Below are 14887 nucleotides of genomic sequence, written 5' to 3'. Positions count from 1 at the left end.
CCCGCGATCACAACAAAGTCAGAATTTCATGTGAAATATGTTGTTTATTTCAACGAAACTTACATAATTATAAACAGTAAGGTATTTTCTTCTATATATCTGAAAATAACATGTTAATTTTCCCTAAATTTCTACTTATATGTGAAAAACCGTGATTTTCACGGTTGACAGCGGCGTACAAGTTTTACCCCCTTGAAAAACACATTATCGTCGATTTCTAAATTATTAGATAATAAATAAACATTTTTGTAATTGTCACATTTAGAAAATAATGTTTGAAATTATTCTTTATTTTTATAAAAATTATAAACCATCGCGTTAATGAGATATTAAAATATCTTTATATTCCCGGTACAGGGTTTCAGTCTGGGTCCGGGAACGGGGTACAAGATTTACCTACCACCACATTACATGTATTCCATTTTTATATTAACTGGAAAAATCATGGCAAATGCTGTCTGCTTCGCTTCGAATGAGGAAAAACTCATTATTTATGTCTTTGACATGAATTTTTTCTCATATAATCATGGATTTATGGAAAGGAATATTTATTGGACCATTTTGACCATTTAAATGTATGTAAACACGATATACTCTTTATTAATCCGAACTTTGAAAATGTGATAGTCAGCATCGGGAAAATCAGCTATGGGCAGTTAGAGGTTACGCGGCGCCTGTCAAAAGTTTTTCGCCGTGTAAAACCTCTAACATTGTTGGAGTAGGGTTGAGATGTACTACCTAAGATGCATTTATGGTTCAAGATTGGTCGGTCTAGCACTTATAGTTTCAGAGAAACAAACTTAATCACATAAACTTAATGTTGATGGAGATGCTGACAAAGTCAATGGACCATGAAAAGTAGGTCACATCCAACATTTCAATTTGATGCATGGGTTGAGATGTACTACCTAAGATGCATTTATGGTTCAAGATTGGTCAGTCTAGCACTTATAGTTTCAGAGAAACGAACTTAATCACATAAACTTAATGTTGATGGAGATGCTGACAAAGTCAATGGACCATGAAAAGTAGGTCACATCCAACATTTCAATTTGATGCATGGGTTGAGATGAACTACCTAAGATGCATCTATGGTCCAAGTTTCATGGTCTAGCACTTATAGTTTCAGTGAAACTAACTTAAACACAAAAACTTCATGTTGATGCCGCCGCCGCCGGAAAAGCAACACCTTAGTCTTGCTTCCGCTTCTTCGTGGCGGCAAGACAAAAACTGCTCTATATTGTAATTGTTCGTTGAAGTTTCCATGTTTGGTTTTCTATTGCATGTATTGAAGGAAGGTGTGACAATTCATCAATGCACTCATCTGTTAAAATTCAATAATGCACTAAAATTTGAGAGCACTTAAATGAGACCATTTGTGTGTTATGAATTTAATGAAACCCCTAAGTGACTGAAACTTCATCAATGGTTAAAACCGTATGGAACACAAACTTTTTTTTATTGTTATTCAAATGAAGTTTTAAAAAGGGCTAAGTGACATACAAAAAATGCATAAACAATATATAAAAAACATTTGAAATCAAAACTTAACGCGATACCAAATAATTTTATATAGAAATAATCTACCAATATTATTTTAAGGTTTTCAATGATATTACATTCACAAGTTTTAGATAAAGCTACATACGTATACACAAAGTAAATACATGTCTGGTTCGTTATAACTGACCAGGTCAACTTCACCACTGCACAAATACCCAGCAAACAATATACTCTACCTGTGTGTTTTCTCTCTGAAGTGTGTACAGCCCTGTTAAGTCCACCTTAACAGGCTGACAGACAGAAATATTTATAAATCACATGTACGAAGTCATGTTCTATATGCTGCCGGGTTTTTTACAGCTCTGACAGGAAAAATAATGTTAAGTGGGATTCATCATATCTGACTAATAATTCTGCCATTATAAAGACTTTTTTATCAAAACAAACTACCATGTATATACAAGTACACACTGTAATGTATTATCAGTGCATTCTAAAATTAGTTTACATTAAGGGTATATGCTACCTAGGAATTTGTCTATGATTATTTGAATTATCTCCCTTTATTAAATAAATCTACTTACATATATATATCATTATCTAATAATTCAGAAGAACATAAATCGTAACAAAAAATACACTCTTGTGCAACTTTCAAAGTTTTCAAATGATTAGCAAAGTCAAAACCATCTTTATAAAAGAGGTTTTCATGGGTTTCTGATAAAATTTAATTGTTTACAGAAAGGTTTTATGGGCATATCCTGTTTATTTGTGGAGAAAAAAAAACATTTCCTCCTACAAAAAAGTTATATCATCAAGGCAAAGCAAGGAAATTCTTAACTTAAATATTCTATAAAGCACTTCAAAATTAAGAAGAAGAAAACCCAGAAATAATGTGGCAAATATGAATATGTATTATGCTCTTGAAAGCAGGAGAAAGATCTAAAGTAGAACATAAACAAATATAGCATCATCCAAAATAAAGCAACAGGTTTCTATGAGCACTTTCCAAGAAGCATAAAAAAACTGCTAAAATTGTGTATATTTAAACATTACCTGACTAAATATCAAGAATGTATAAACCTCTGGAAGATAATTTGTTGCTCTTAATGATTGTTCTCCAGACTATACAATCTGCACTGATCTTTGAAATACGGGCCTTTTGAATGATCTTTGAAAAAGTTTGCGCATGAATACAAATCCTTTTGTATTCTTTGCCTCAAGAAACCAAAATAATACTGAAAAAAAGTCTTCTTTTGTGTTTTTAAAAAGAATTTTCAGCATCATTTTTTTTTTTTTAATTTCTAACAAATAATGTGTCTATTTTTCAGCATTATATTGTTAATAACATTTTACATAGGCATTACAGTAATTTATATTTTTTTTCTTAATTTTTGTTTCCTGAGTGTATAAAGTCATCAATCAACTCAAAATCTCAACTGATCAAATAGCTTATAACGAGCAAAACTAAACGATACCCCAGTAAAAATGCCATTAGACAGCCAGGACAGGTGTAATTACCTCGTTATTTTCCTTTTTGGCTGTGCGGAGTTTCTTCACCTTGACCAACACCTCGTCCACCAATGTGTCAACTTCAGTAGCTACCTTTTTGGCCTGTCAAAGTAAAAAGGTTTCATATTATGGTTTCACACAAAAAAATTACCTTAATATCTTGAAATTTTGTTATGTTTACATCATATTCTATATTTATTTGTTATAATATTCATTCTAAGTTGATTCATGAATATATAATTACATAATCCTTTATTAAAAACCCAATACAGAATCACAGTTGAGTACATGTATGACACTTACATATATATAGTAATTACTATTGTGCAATTCAGTGACACAAATATTTGCAGAATTTCAACTTGGGTAGCAAATTTGCTTATGTTCAGAGACAAAAAATAACTTTTTTTTTTTAAGAGAAACAAAATTAGGGAGGGGACTTAATTACAGGCACCCACCCTGTTCCCAGGACATTTGCCAAAGTCGGTAAGGGGGCTTATTTGTGAGTGGGGGGTATTTGCAGTCAAATACGGTAAATAACAATGGTGGCAGAATTAAATAAGTGTCCGAAACAACTTTTGAATAAAACTTCTTTTACAATAAAAACGAAATATCAATATATCATTGTCAAATTTGTTCTTGTTTGTAAAGTTTAAGTAAACCACTCTCTACAAGTCTATCTGCAATTCTCTTTCTTTCTTTTTTTTTTTTTTAACTTTAATCCAAGCATAAAACAGAAACCTGGAAAACAACAGTACATATATCAGACAATCTAGGTGGTCATGTGTCAAATTTCAGCACATTGGTTTAAGATATGGTCATATTATGAAAATATAAGATTTGTAAAGCACAACCTTGTATAATCTCTGTCTTGTAAACACTTAAAGCTGATGTTGATCTTTAGTATGGAATTCCAAGTCACATGGACATTTAATGATAAAAGGATTACCAAAATTGGAGAATAAGCTGTGTAAATCTTTCTAATCTAAATTCCAAAATCCTGTGATTTAGACGACTTAAAAAATCATTTACGTTTGTATTAAATCATTATTACAAAATCACTGTTACTTTCTAATATCAGAAATGGGAGTTAGTTGAAACTTATCTGGGTTTCTGTTATTTGAAAAATGAACACCACACAATCTTTTCAAATCCGAGTTAAAATACAAATCATCACGCTTTCTCGGATGAAACAAAATCTTAGATGAACCAGATTTCTACCGTACGTTTGTACACTAATCATTCACACAACAAACTCTCAATGATCAAAGTTACAGCTAAAGTCAAACAAAACACAAGCACTTTGTTAGTGTGGAATTTGACCTACTGGTAATTCAAGACATAATTAGACTGATCATTCTATAAAAGGGGACAAAACTCCCATTAAGGAAAACAAGCCATTTAGATTGATATGTCTCGCCTGTGCCCTGCTTTGACCATCAATTCATATGTCAAGTTTGGTTGGTGTAGCACTTTTAGTTTCAGAGAAACTAACTTAAACGCAAAAACTTAATGTTGATGGAGACGCTGACAAAGCCAATGGACCATGAAAGGTAGGCAGCATCCAGCATTTGATGCATGGGTTGAGATGTACTACCTAAGATGCATCTATGGTCCAAGTTTGGTTGGTGTAGCACTTATACTTTCAGTGAAACTAACTTATATTAAACGCAAAAACTTAATGTTGACGCCGTCGTCGCGGGAAAAAGCAACACCTTTGTCTCGCTTCCACTACTTCGTCATGGCAAGACAAAAACGAATAGAAAAGTAAGCACAGGTACACAACTTCTGAGTTTAATGATTTACATCAGTTGACGAGAGTTCTGTTAAAAATATAAAACCTTTTAATCCTGTATCCTTCTCTAATTTGTATTATGTTGTAGTACAAGCAACATAACTATGTTAAACAATGGTGTACTAGTAGTGCTCTGTGGGTCCTTTGAAAAGTCTTATTGAAAACTACTGAAACTCATACACACTGGTAAATTCTGACGATGTAAGGTAAAGGTTGATTTCTTTCTGTTCCGAACAAAAATGCAAAAGAAAATCATGCATGATTAATAATCATTCCTTAAATTCAGACATATTAAAATGTTTCATTAAGTCACAGCAATCCAGAGATGTTACTCCTACCTAGTGTGGCGTTCTGCTACTCCACTAGGTAAGGACAAGACTTACCTGGTAACCGCCAGAGTGTGACAGATCTTCATCGTCACTCTCATCATCATCCTCTACTACCATAGCCGCCTGAGGAAGTTTAATGTCCATACAAATGTGAAATGGGTGTATGTTTAAAGGTTTGACACAGTGAAAGGATAGGGAACACCCATATTGTTACGCTTGTGTAGTATGATGGGGAACACACATACTGTAAGATGGGGTACACACATACTGTAACACTTGTGTAGTCTGATGGGGATACACACATACTGTAACACCTGTGTAGTCTGATGGGGATACACACATACTGTAACACTTGTGTAGTCTGATGGGGAACACACATATTGTTTCGCTTGTTTAGTATGATGGGGATACACACATACTGTAACACTTGTGTAGTCTGATGGGGATACATAATATGATTAATTTCTAGCCTATTGGATGGAAGGTTGTAGTACAGGAGGAAGGATGGGGACAGACACGCTCTTACACTTGCTGAGGAGGAACAAATTGGAGTTACAAAGTGCAATAAAATTGAAAAAGGAATTTGTATATAGGGTTCAGCTGTACTTAACTCATTCATCCCTGAAGACACATTTGAACTCTTCCAATTCAAAGGTTGGAATAGTTCATTATGAAACTTTAGTGGTGAATGAGTTAAACATGGTTTCAGGAAGGGCTTTGAGTACAGTAGCCGGACATCCTACCTTTTCTCTCCTTGTGCTTGTCTCCCCCTTGGCTCGTTGCAGTTCTGTGGAGTCAGAATTGATGCGCGCGGCAAGAACTGTCCTGGAGTGTACCTCGTCCTTCACCTGTCTCCGGAGTGTCTCTACCGTCACCTGTAAATCACAGATACCATTATTAGCAATGTCAATCAGGGATACACCTTACAGAGTATACTTTAACTCATTCACCCCTGAAGACACATTTAAACTCTTCCAATTCAAAGGATGGGATAGTTCATCATGAAATTTCAGGGGTGAATTAGTTATATACAGATTTGAACACAAGACCACTTTGAACTATGAGATTGAAAGATTGTCAACTACAGAACAGGGGTCAATAAATTATAACAAAAATCTTTTATTCTTATACAAATATTTATAAAAAAATATATACACACAAAAATGTGATTATGATACACATGAATTAAGGCAACGTGCTCTTAAATCAGGTATAACATTGTAATCTACAATGGCCTAGCTTTTGACACTCAAGACCTTTGAAATTGGCCAATTTTAACACTATTCTACAACTACAAACCTCTTATATTGATCTACTGTCAAGACCTGCAGATGTATCAGTCTGTTTCTTATATAAATTGACCTTGGAATCAAGAAGCTATTCACCCTCCGACTCTAATGACCTATTAACTAACCTTGAGGCTCTCTTCAGATTTATAATCCTTTTCCTGTTCGACCTATAAACTAACCTTGAGGCTCTCTTCAGATTTGAAAGCCTTTTTCTGTTCCACCTATAAACTAACCTTAAGACTCTCTTCAGATTTGAAAGCGTTTTCCTGTTCGCCCTATAAACTAACCTTGAGACTCTCTTCAGATTTTAAAGCCTTTTCCTGTTCGACCTATAAACTAACCTTGAGACTCTCTTCAGATTTGAAAGCCTTTTCCTGTTCGACCTATAAACTAACCTTGAGACTCTCTTCAGATTTTAAAGCCTTTTCCTGTTCGACCTATAAACTAACCTTGAGACTCTCTTCAGATTTGAAAGCCTTTTCCTGTTCGACCTATAAACTAACCTTGAGACTCTCTTCAGATTTTAAAGCGTTTTCCTGTTCGACCTATAAACTAACCTTGAGACTCTCTTCAGATTTGAAAGCCTTTTCCTGTTCGACCTATAAACTAACCTTGAGACTCTCTTCAGATTTGAAAGCCTTTTCCTGTTCGACCTATAAACTAACCTTAAGACTCTCTTCAGATTTTAAAGCGTTTTCCTGTTCGACCTATAAACTAACCTTGAGACTCTCTTCAGATTTGAAAGCGTTTTCCTGTTCGACCTATAAACTAACCTTGAGACTCTCTTCGGATTTGAAAGCCTTTTCCTGTTCGCCCTATAAACTAACCTTAAGACTCTCTTCAGATTTGAAAGCGTTTTCCTGTTCGACCTATAAACTAACCTTGAGGCTCTCTTCAGATTTGAAAGCCTTTTTCTGTTCCACCTATAAACTAACCTTAAGACTCTCTTCAGATTTGAAAGTGTTTTCCTGTTCGACCTATAAACTAACCTTGAGACTCTCTTCAGATTTGAAAGCGTTTTCCTGTTCGCCCTATAACTAACCTTGAGACTCTCTTCAGATTTTAAAGCCTTTTCCTGTTCGACCTATAAACTAACCTTGAGACTCTCTTCAGATTTGAAAGCGTTTTCCTGTTCGCCCTATAACTAACCTTGAGACTCTCTTCAGATTTTAAAGCCTTTTCCTGTTCGACCTATAAACTAACCTTAAGACTCTCTTCAGATTTTAAAGCCTTTCCCTGTTCGACCTATAAACTAACCTTGAGACTCTCTTCGGATTTGAAAGCCTTTTCCTGTTCGCCCTATAAACTAACCTTAAGACTCTCTTCAGATTTGAAAGCGTTTTCCTGTTCGCCCTATAACTAACCTTGAGACTATCTTCAGATTTGAAAGCGTTTTCCTGTTCGGCCTATAAACTAACCTTGAGACTCTCTTCAGATTTGAAAGCCTTTTCCTGTTCGTTCTCTAGCTGATCGCGGATGCTGGTGTTGATGTGCTGGACCTTGTGGTACTCCTCCATGGTAACAGTCATCTGTTGTTGGAGTTTCATCCTCTCTTTGTGAATACGAGCCACATTCTTCTCATCAGCCACCTTTTGTTGCTTGCTATTAAAAAGAATGGTCACACTCTTATAGACCTTGAATTACAGTGTGTCATTTGAAAGAAACATAACAACCCTTTCACCACTGAAAACCATAATGGACTAATCCATATCAATGCATTGCATGGAAGAGTCTACATAGGGGTGAAAGGGATAATACAAATGTCTGAGGTTAAAATACAAGATGTTCATGTGATTGAATAGCTCTCCTGGCATTTGATTTTGATTTAACTCATTCACCCTTGAAGACACATTTGAACTCTTCCAATTCAAAGGTTGGAATAGTTCATTATGAAATTTCAGGGGTGAATGAGTTAAAATATGTCAAATATATATGTACTACTACTTATTAACGTTTGTCTTTAAATACCCAGTCTGAGGATGTAAAATCCCAAACAACCAACATTATTGGATCAAGACTCTCTGTCCAAAGTGTGGATATTATTCTAATTGATGAACTGTTGTTCCCTTGGCCTTGAAATCCTTTATACTGAATTAACAGTAGGTAATCCTCTAATCCATCATAAAGCAGTTTTTGTACTTATATTTATACAACAATTAATGGCTTAAGTCCAGGGGCGATCGATGCTAAATTTTAAATGACATTATCTCCATTTTTGTGTGACGTATCTATAAGACCCTTCTTTATCTGTAAAAGTATCAGCTCTACTCACCAATCTGTGATTTTGTCATGGTAATCTTGTACCTCCATTTCAGCATTTTGATTCTTCAGAAGGATAGTTCTCAATTTGCTGTCATGCAGCTTCACCTTGGTATCAAGCTCTGCAATCTTGTGGTTGTTGGAATTTTTCTGAATTGAAGACACTTAAATATCATCACAGGTTGTCTAAGAGCAACATCTGTTATAGATACAACCATGATTTTCATTAAGAAGGGGCTGTGCTTTTGAAGTGTTTGTATTGCATTTATAGTTAGAATTTGTAGCCTCAAAGGTTCTGGACCATTCTGTTTTTTGTAATAGTGACCTTGACTTTTGACAAACTACACTTAAAATCAATGTGGTTAATCCTCTTTCCTAGGGTTAGCCATATATCAAGTTTAGCTTTTGCGCAAGATTTTGTTTTAAAGTAAGGATATGGTCAAAAAACAAATTTGAGACAGTACATACTTATATATATTCCAAATCGCAAAATAGTGAATTGATTGTTTCTTCACATCGGATAACCACCATTCAAAGGTTTTTTTTATCTTTTTACAATCATTGGTTTTGAAGTCAGCACTGGTAAAGGTAATTTGTTCTATGAAATTCTAATTTAAGTAACAGTGACCTTGTCCTTTGGGAGTCCACTGGGAGTCCACTCCCAAAATTATCAGTGGACTTGCTTCTCCCTTGAGCAACCAACATACCAAATCTAAGCTTTGTACAACCACTTGTTCTGAAGTTATGATCCAGACAGGTGTAATCAGATATCCTGTGTGATTGTTTTAACACCAATATTTTTATTTGGAGAGATGGGATAAAAAAATAAAAATTAAAAAAATCTCTAATTGAGAATGGGTCTCATTTTAACAACCTCACCCGTCTGAATTTATGTCATACCTTCTGATTCATCTCCTGTAGAAGCCTCGTGTTCTCATTTTCTAGTCGCTCGTGCTCAAACTCTGCTTCTGCTATTTTGTTCAGCAACTCACTGACCTGTAATATGTAAAGTGAGATGGTCCTGAACCATATGCAAAGATCAATAACTCTAACACTGACACACAAAGAACAGTAACTCTAACACTGTGTCACCATACAAAAAAAGAGATTTACTGATCAGATTGGCTGAATAAGTGGAAGGAAAGTATATTGTTTCTTTCAAAATTTTGGGGGCAATGACTGGTAGAAAAACTATTGCAGCACTTGAGATCTTGACTGATGTATTGATCTATGTATTAAAATTAAATCTGAGGTACTAGAATAGTACTATCAATTTAACTGGGTGGCTTAAATTTTCTAGAATGATTGTTCCCCCAACATTTATCCACTTTGACACTGATCTTAGAATTACCGAAATAAAGCAACAGAAAAAAAAAGTTACTGGGCCCTTGTACATTTAAGTTCTAGTTATGTATTAATCAAATGTGGGAGTTGGGGTGTTTCCTCTCCACAAGTTGATGTGTATCAGATGTCAACTGAGAATGTACAATATAATCATGATGTTCAACTTTCAAACAAAGAATCAAATGAATGTATCATGCCTTGAACTGTGATTAATATACACAAAGAACAGTAGCTCTGGCACTGCCAACAGTCTTTCCAATACTATCCTTTCTACTACAAGTAACTCGGCTTATAGAAACACCCCGCCTTCTGACTATGTAAAACACTTAATTGATGTCCAAATTGTACAGTAATACACCATTAGTATGACGTCAAATATTCAGAATACTCAACTGCAACTTCTTTCTAGCATTTTACCTCATATACATACGTAACTTCTGTTTAGACCCTAGGAAGATGTCCAAAGTGTTGCTATGGGTACAGCACATCACTTAATGTTATATTCAATATTCCCTCAGCAAAGGGCACAGAAGAGTTCCCTCCACTCATTCTGAAGCAGCCCTGCAACAGTTGCCTCTTCAGATCATACAGTGGGATATATTAGGCAACTTTTTACCCTTATCAGCAACACATAAGAAAGATGCAATACAAACATGAAATACTGTATTACCAACCTTTTTCGCCTGCATCTCCTCCGCAACCTTGGCATTCTCATATCTGACCTCTAACACTGTCAGCTCTTGCTCGTTGTCCTTGAGCTGTTGTTTGGTGTCATTGATTTGATGTGTATAAGCATTGTTGGTCATTTTAGCCTCCGACAGCTCCTCACTGACAACAAAAATAAATGTTTAGAATTTGTAGCAACACTGGCAGTCACTAGCTCAACTGCCGTCGTCACTTATAATTTAATACTTTTTAAAAAGTCCTTGGATTTGCAAATACATACTGTGAACTTTCACATTTTTAGCAGTTAGTCTTATTTTAGCCCTTTTTTGGATTTTAAATATTGTCGTATAAGTTATTATTGTGCCAAAATAAAATTTCCTGTATTGTTCTCTGTAGCATATTTTGTGGATGCGCCAATTCTTCAAATTGGCTAGAATTTCAAAGTACAAGAATAAGTATGTCTACAGTATGGTCAATGAATGATAAAGGAGGTAAATTTATCAAAACTTTGAAAAGAAAATTACTATAGTCTCCATGGTAAGGCAAAAAATAAACTTGTGTTTCTGCAATTATTCTCAGAAAAATAGGGTAGGTAGCTAGGTAGGCATTTTTTTTTGGCTTTGGAAATATTTTTACTATGCTTATATAGAGCAGGAGTTCTGACGACCACAGTGCATATCACTAAATGCCAATAAAAACTTTAGGGTAGGCACAAAAATCAAGGGTAGGTAGGTAGGGTAAGCAGAAACTTAAGATTATTTTTATTTTGCCAAAAGTCAATACTGTATATAGCCAGCTGATCACACTCATGTGATACTGTCTGCTGTCATTAGTTTTAACAAAGACGAAGCAGCTTAATCCAAACATCAGCCCAGCTGGACAAGCCATAGTTCTGAGAGATACTACGCATTGCCTGATCTGTGTCAACTCCAAATCTCTAAACTAGTCAGTTGCCCAAGTTCTTCATTACAAAAGTTATACATAACAAGCTCATTTAAGATGTTAAAAGTCTGACAAATAGCAAAGAACAAAACAGAAATGTTCTGAATATTTATAACTAAACTACCTTATGGTGGTCAGTTCATCCTTGACCGTGTCCAGTTCTCGTTTGATGTGTGACCGCTCGGTATCAGCTTTCTGCAAAGCCTCGGAGGACTTGGATGCAGTTTTCTCCTGTCTTTGTGTGGTGGTGTCCAGTTCAGTGACAGTCTGAGATAAAAGTTTTACGAATTATTGGACATGAGTTTTATCCAGACATTTACCATAAGGGCTGCTCCAGAATAAATCATAGAGGAGGGGTAGGACTGGGAGGTACTTTTTCAGAGACCTCACCAACCATACAATTTAAAAGTAATTTAATATTTATAAGGAATGGTAGGCAGATATGAATTTGCAGGTTCGAGTCACGACACAGCACTGTATTGTATCTTTGAGCAGGATACTTTACTCCGCTTGTTCCAGTCTACTCAGCTGTAAATGAGTATATGGTTGGGAAGTGCTAGAATTGTTGAACGCTAGCTATGAGCGCCGAAATGGCAGCATCGGCTGTATGCTCCCCAGGGAGTTGAGAAAGATATTGGCTGGTTGCAAAGGCCCTATAGCCACGGACAATAATTTATGAACCGCTTTAAGACGACCTAGGAACTAGTTTGTGATAAAGCAGTATATAAGAACCTCAAATTATTATTAATTATTATTATAATATATCGATACTGGTGCCTTCCCACCTTGCCCATATGATAAATTATACATAGACCTAAAATTATTTCTGAACAGTTCACACATTCAGAAATAACAAGAAACACTAAAGTAACAATGAGATAGTCTGAAGTACTGTATATAGAATACAGATTGTTGATACTTACCTCAGTTTGTGCATTTGTTATTCTGGCCATGGCCTCTAATTCTAATTCTAACTTTTCTTCAACCAGTGGTCTAAAAAGAACAAACACAAAGTACAAAATATTAACAGGCAGGTTAGGTAAAGTCCTATCATTTTGCTACAATATTGAAATTTTGATTACATATACATAGGACAAAAGCATTTTAATGATCATAGAGATAAAAAAAACACAGACATACATATGGTGTTTAAATTCTACAGAAACTGCAATTAAGGATATTATTTAAGTTAACTTTTCCACTTTGATGTCTACCAGGTGTTTTCAATTATGATGTTACAGATGAAATATTGAATTTTTCATGAGAAATATCTATGAGTGTATAAATAAGTGTAAAGTAAATATTAACATGTCTTAAATAAAATTTTACATGTGTTTTTTGACGAAGGCGAGGTCCTCGATGAGTCTGGAGTTGAGAACCTCGGCTATGTTACACCGATCTTGCATGCGTTTGTCATTCCTTGTGGCATAGGCTACATGCCATTGTAGTTCATTCAGATCCATGATGCACGCCTCATGTTCTGTAAAGCAATACATGTGTTCGCATGTTGTTTACGTTCTTACTCTGAACATTTAATAAAAGCAAAATCATACTTCAGATTAATACCTAGTAAGACAATTAGCACAACTTTTCATCAATATGCTTTGTCTTACACACTTTAACTCATTCACCCCTGAAATTTCATAATGAACTATTCCAACCTTTGAATTGGACGAGTTCAAATGTGTCTTCAGGAGTAAATGAGTTAAACATACCAGCTTTACAAGAACTGGTGTTTTTTTTGTAATTACTTAGTGTAGATAAAATATCTAAAATCACAGAGAATAATACAATATGGTTTTTTTTAATGTCACACTACCTTATTTTGCTTTCTTTCTAAGACTAGGACACAGGGTATACAACAGGTCAGCTATGTGATAAAGTTCTCTGCACACTGTCATTATTTATATGTGTATATTGAAAATATATGTAAAAACATACTCGGGCTTTATAAATACAAGCACATAATAAAACACAGCCATAATAAAGGCGATTCCTTTGTATTTTTTCATAATAAAATAATTTAAAGTTCACTTAAGAGCATACATTCTTGTGTTAATTAAAACAAAACTCATACCCTTTTGAACGACAGCAGGCATTTCCACCATACGTTTGAGACAGAGGCGGTCTATTTTTCCATTTAGTCGTATGACTTTTTCCTTTTCTTGCCCCAGTTTATTGATCACTTCCATACGATTATTTTCCAGTCTCGCTAGCAGGGTAATGACTTCATCCACAACTTCCTCTGCGCCAAGAAACGGCAGGTCGAGACCTCCATACTCCTCATCTGAAACAATTTTATCTCCATTACATACAGTTAAACCTCATTATATGCCACTAATAGTCCTTTTTATACTGCCACTTAATCTTTTTTATACTGCCACTAATAGTCTTTTTTATACTGCCACTAATAGTCCTTTTTATCCTGCCACTAATAGCCCCTTTTATACTGTCACTAATACAAAATGTAGTCCTTTTTATATTGCCACTAATAGTCCATTTTTTGCCACTAATAGTCCTTTTTATACTGCCACTAATAGTCCTTTTTATACTGCCACTAATAGTTCTTTTTATACTGCCACTAATAGTCCCTTTTATACTGCCACTAATAGTCCCTTTTATACTGCCACTAATAGTCCAGGGAAATTTTGGTAATAAATTGAAGAAAACATAAAGCAATTTTAAAGAAAAAGAGGAAAAGGGATCTTGAAATATGTGGCTGTAAGTGAAATGGCAAATGACACGAGGGACATCATATCAAGATTAAACTGTAATTCTTCATATGGTGGCAGAGTTAAGAACATACCAGATATAATCACCAGAAGAAACATGTTTCTGTTTATGAAAGATGTTTTTTGTACATTGTATAATGTTTTCAAAAATACAAGAAAACTGCATTGTATATTTAAGTGTAGTACTGACATATGTAGCGTATGATTCCTGACTCAATATACACGGACATTATCGTAAACTGTCCTACTTCGAATATTTGTACCTACCTTTGGTAGCCCCCGTACCCCTGATGGCAAGAGACCCAGCAGAGGACGGCACAGACGTTAAAGAACTGCGAGATTTAGCACTGTTAAGAAATAATTTGGAACCATCTTCATTGGACCTTGCAAACCTCAGTTGTTTTCTACTTCCAACTGAAAATACAGAAAATTAGATATTATAACAATGTATCTATAGTAAACATTTTACTATGAAAACAACAGAACTAGTGCGACTGGCATAGATCCCCCCCCCCC

General features: G+C 35.0%; 1 protein-coding gene across 2 annotated transcripts in view; it reads right to left on the bottom strand.

Annotated features, from left to right (window-relative positions):
* LOC110442835 (coiled-coil domain-containing protein 178-like) overlaps positions 1-14887 on the bottom strand; it is a 30645-nt gene that overhangs the window by 11966 nt on the left and 3792 nt on the right. Inside the window, exons 5-16 of one of the 2 annotated variants that reach the window (XM_021486651.1) lie at positions 14639-14785; positions 13717-13926; positions 12969-13119; positions 12563-12632; positions 11764-11906; positions 10706-10859; positions 9588-9683; positions 8701-8837; positions 7847-8030; positions 5883-6014; positions 5194-5262; positions 3025-3117 (exon numbers count right to left, since the gene is read on the bottom strand). In XM_021486651.1, the coding sequence (XP_021342326.1) occupies positions 3025-3117; positions 5194-5262; positions 5883-6014; positions 7847-8030; positions 8701-8837; positions 9588-9683; positions 10706-10859; positions 11764-11906; positions 12563-12632; positions 12969-13119; positions 13717-13926; positions 14639-14785 (1586 nt within the window). The remainder of the gene's footprint in view (positions 1-3024; positions 3118-5193; positions 5263-5882; positions 6015-7846; positions 8031-8700; positions 8838-9587; positions 9684-10705; positions 10860-11763; positions 11907-12562; positions 12633-12968; positions 13120-13716; positions 13927-14638; positions 14786-14887) is intronic. The other variant, XM_021486652.1, reaches the window with a different exon arrangement.

This window comes from Mizuhopecten yessoensis, unplaced genomic scaffold (assembly GCF_002113885.1).
Source record: "Mizuhopecten yessoensis strain PY_sf001 unplaced genomic scaffold, ASM211388v2 scaffold716303, whole genome shotgun sequence".
NCBI lineage: Eukaryota > Metazoa > Mollusca > Bivalvia > Pectinida > Pectinidae > Mizuhopecten > Mizuhopecten yessoensis.
The sequence above is the reverse complement of the archived record's forward strand: the minus strand, read 5'-3'. Positions and strand labels throughout refer to the sequence as shown.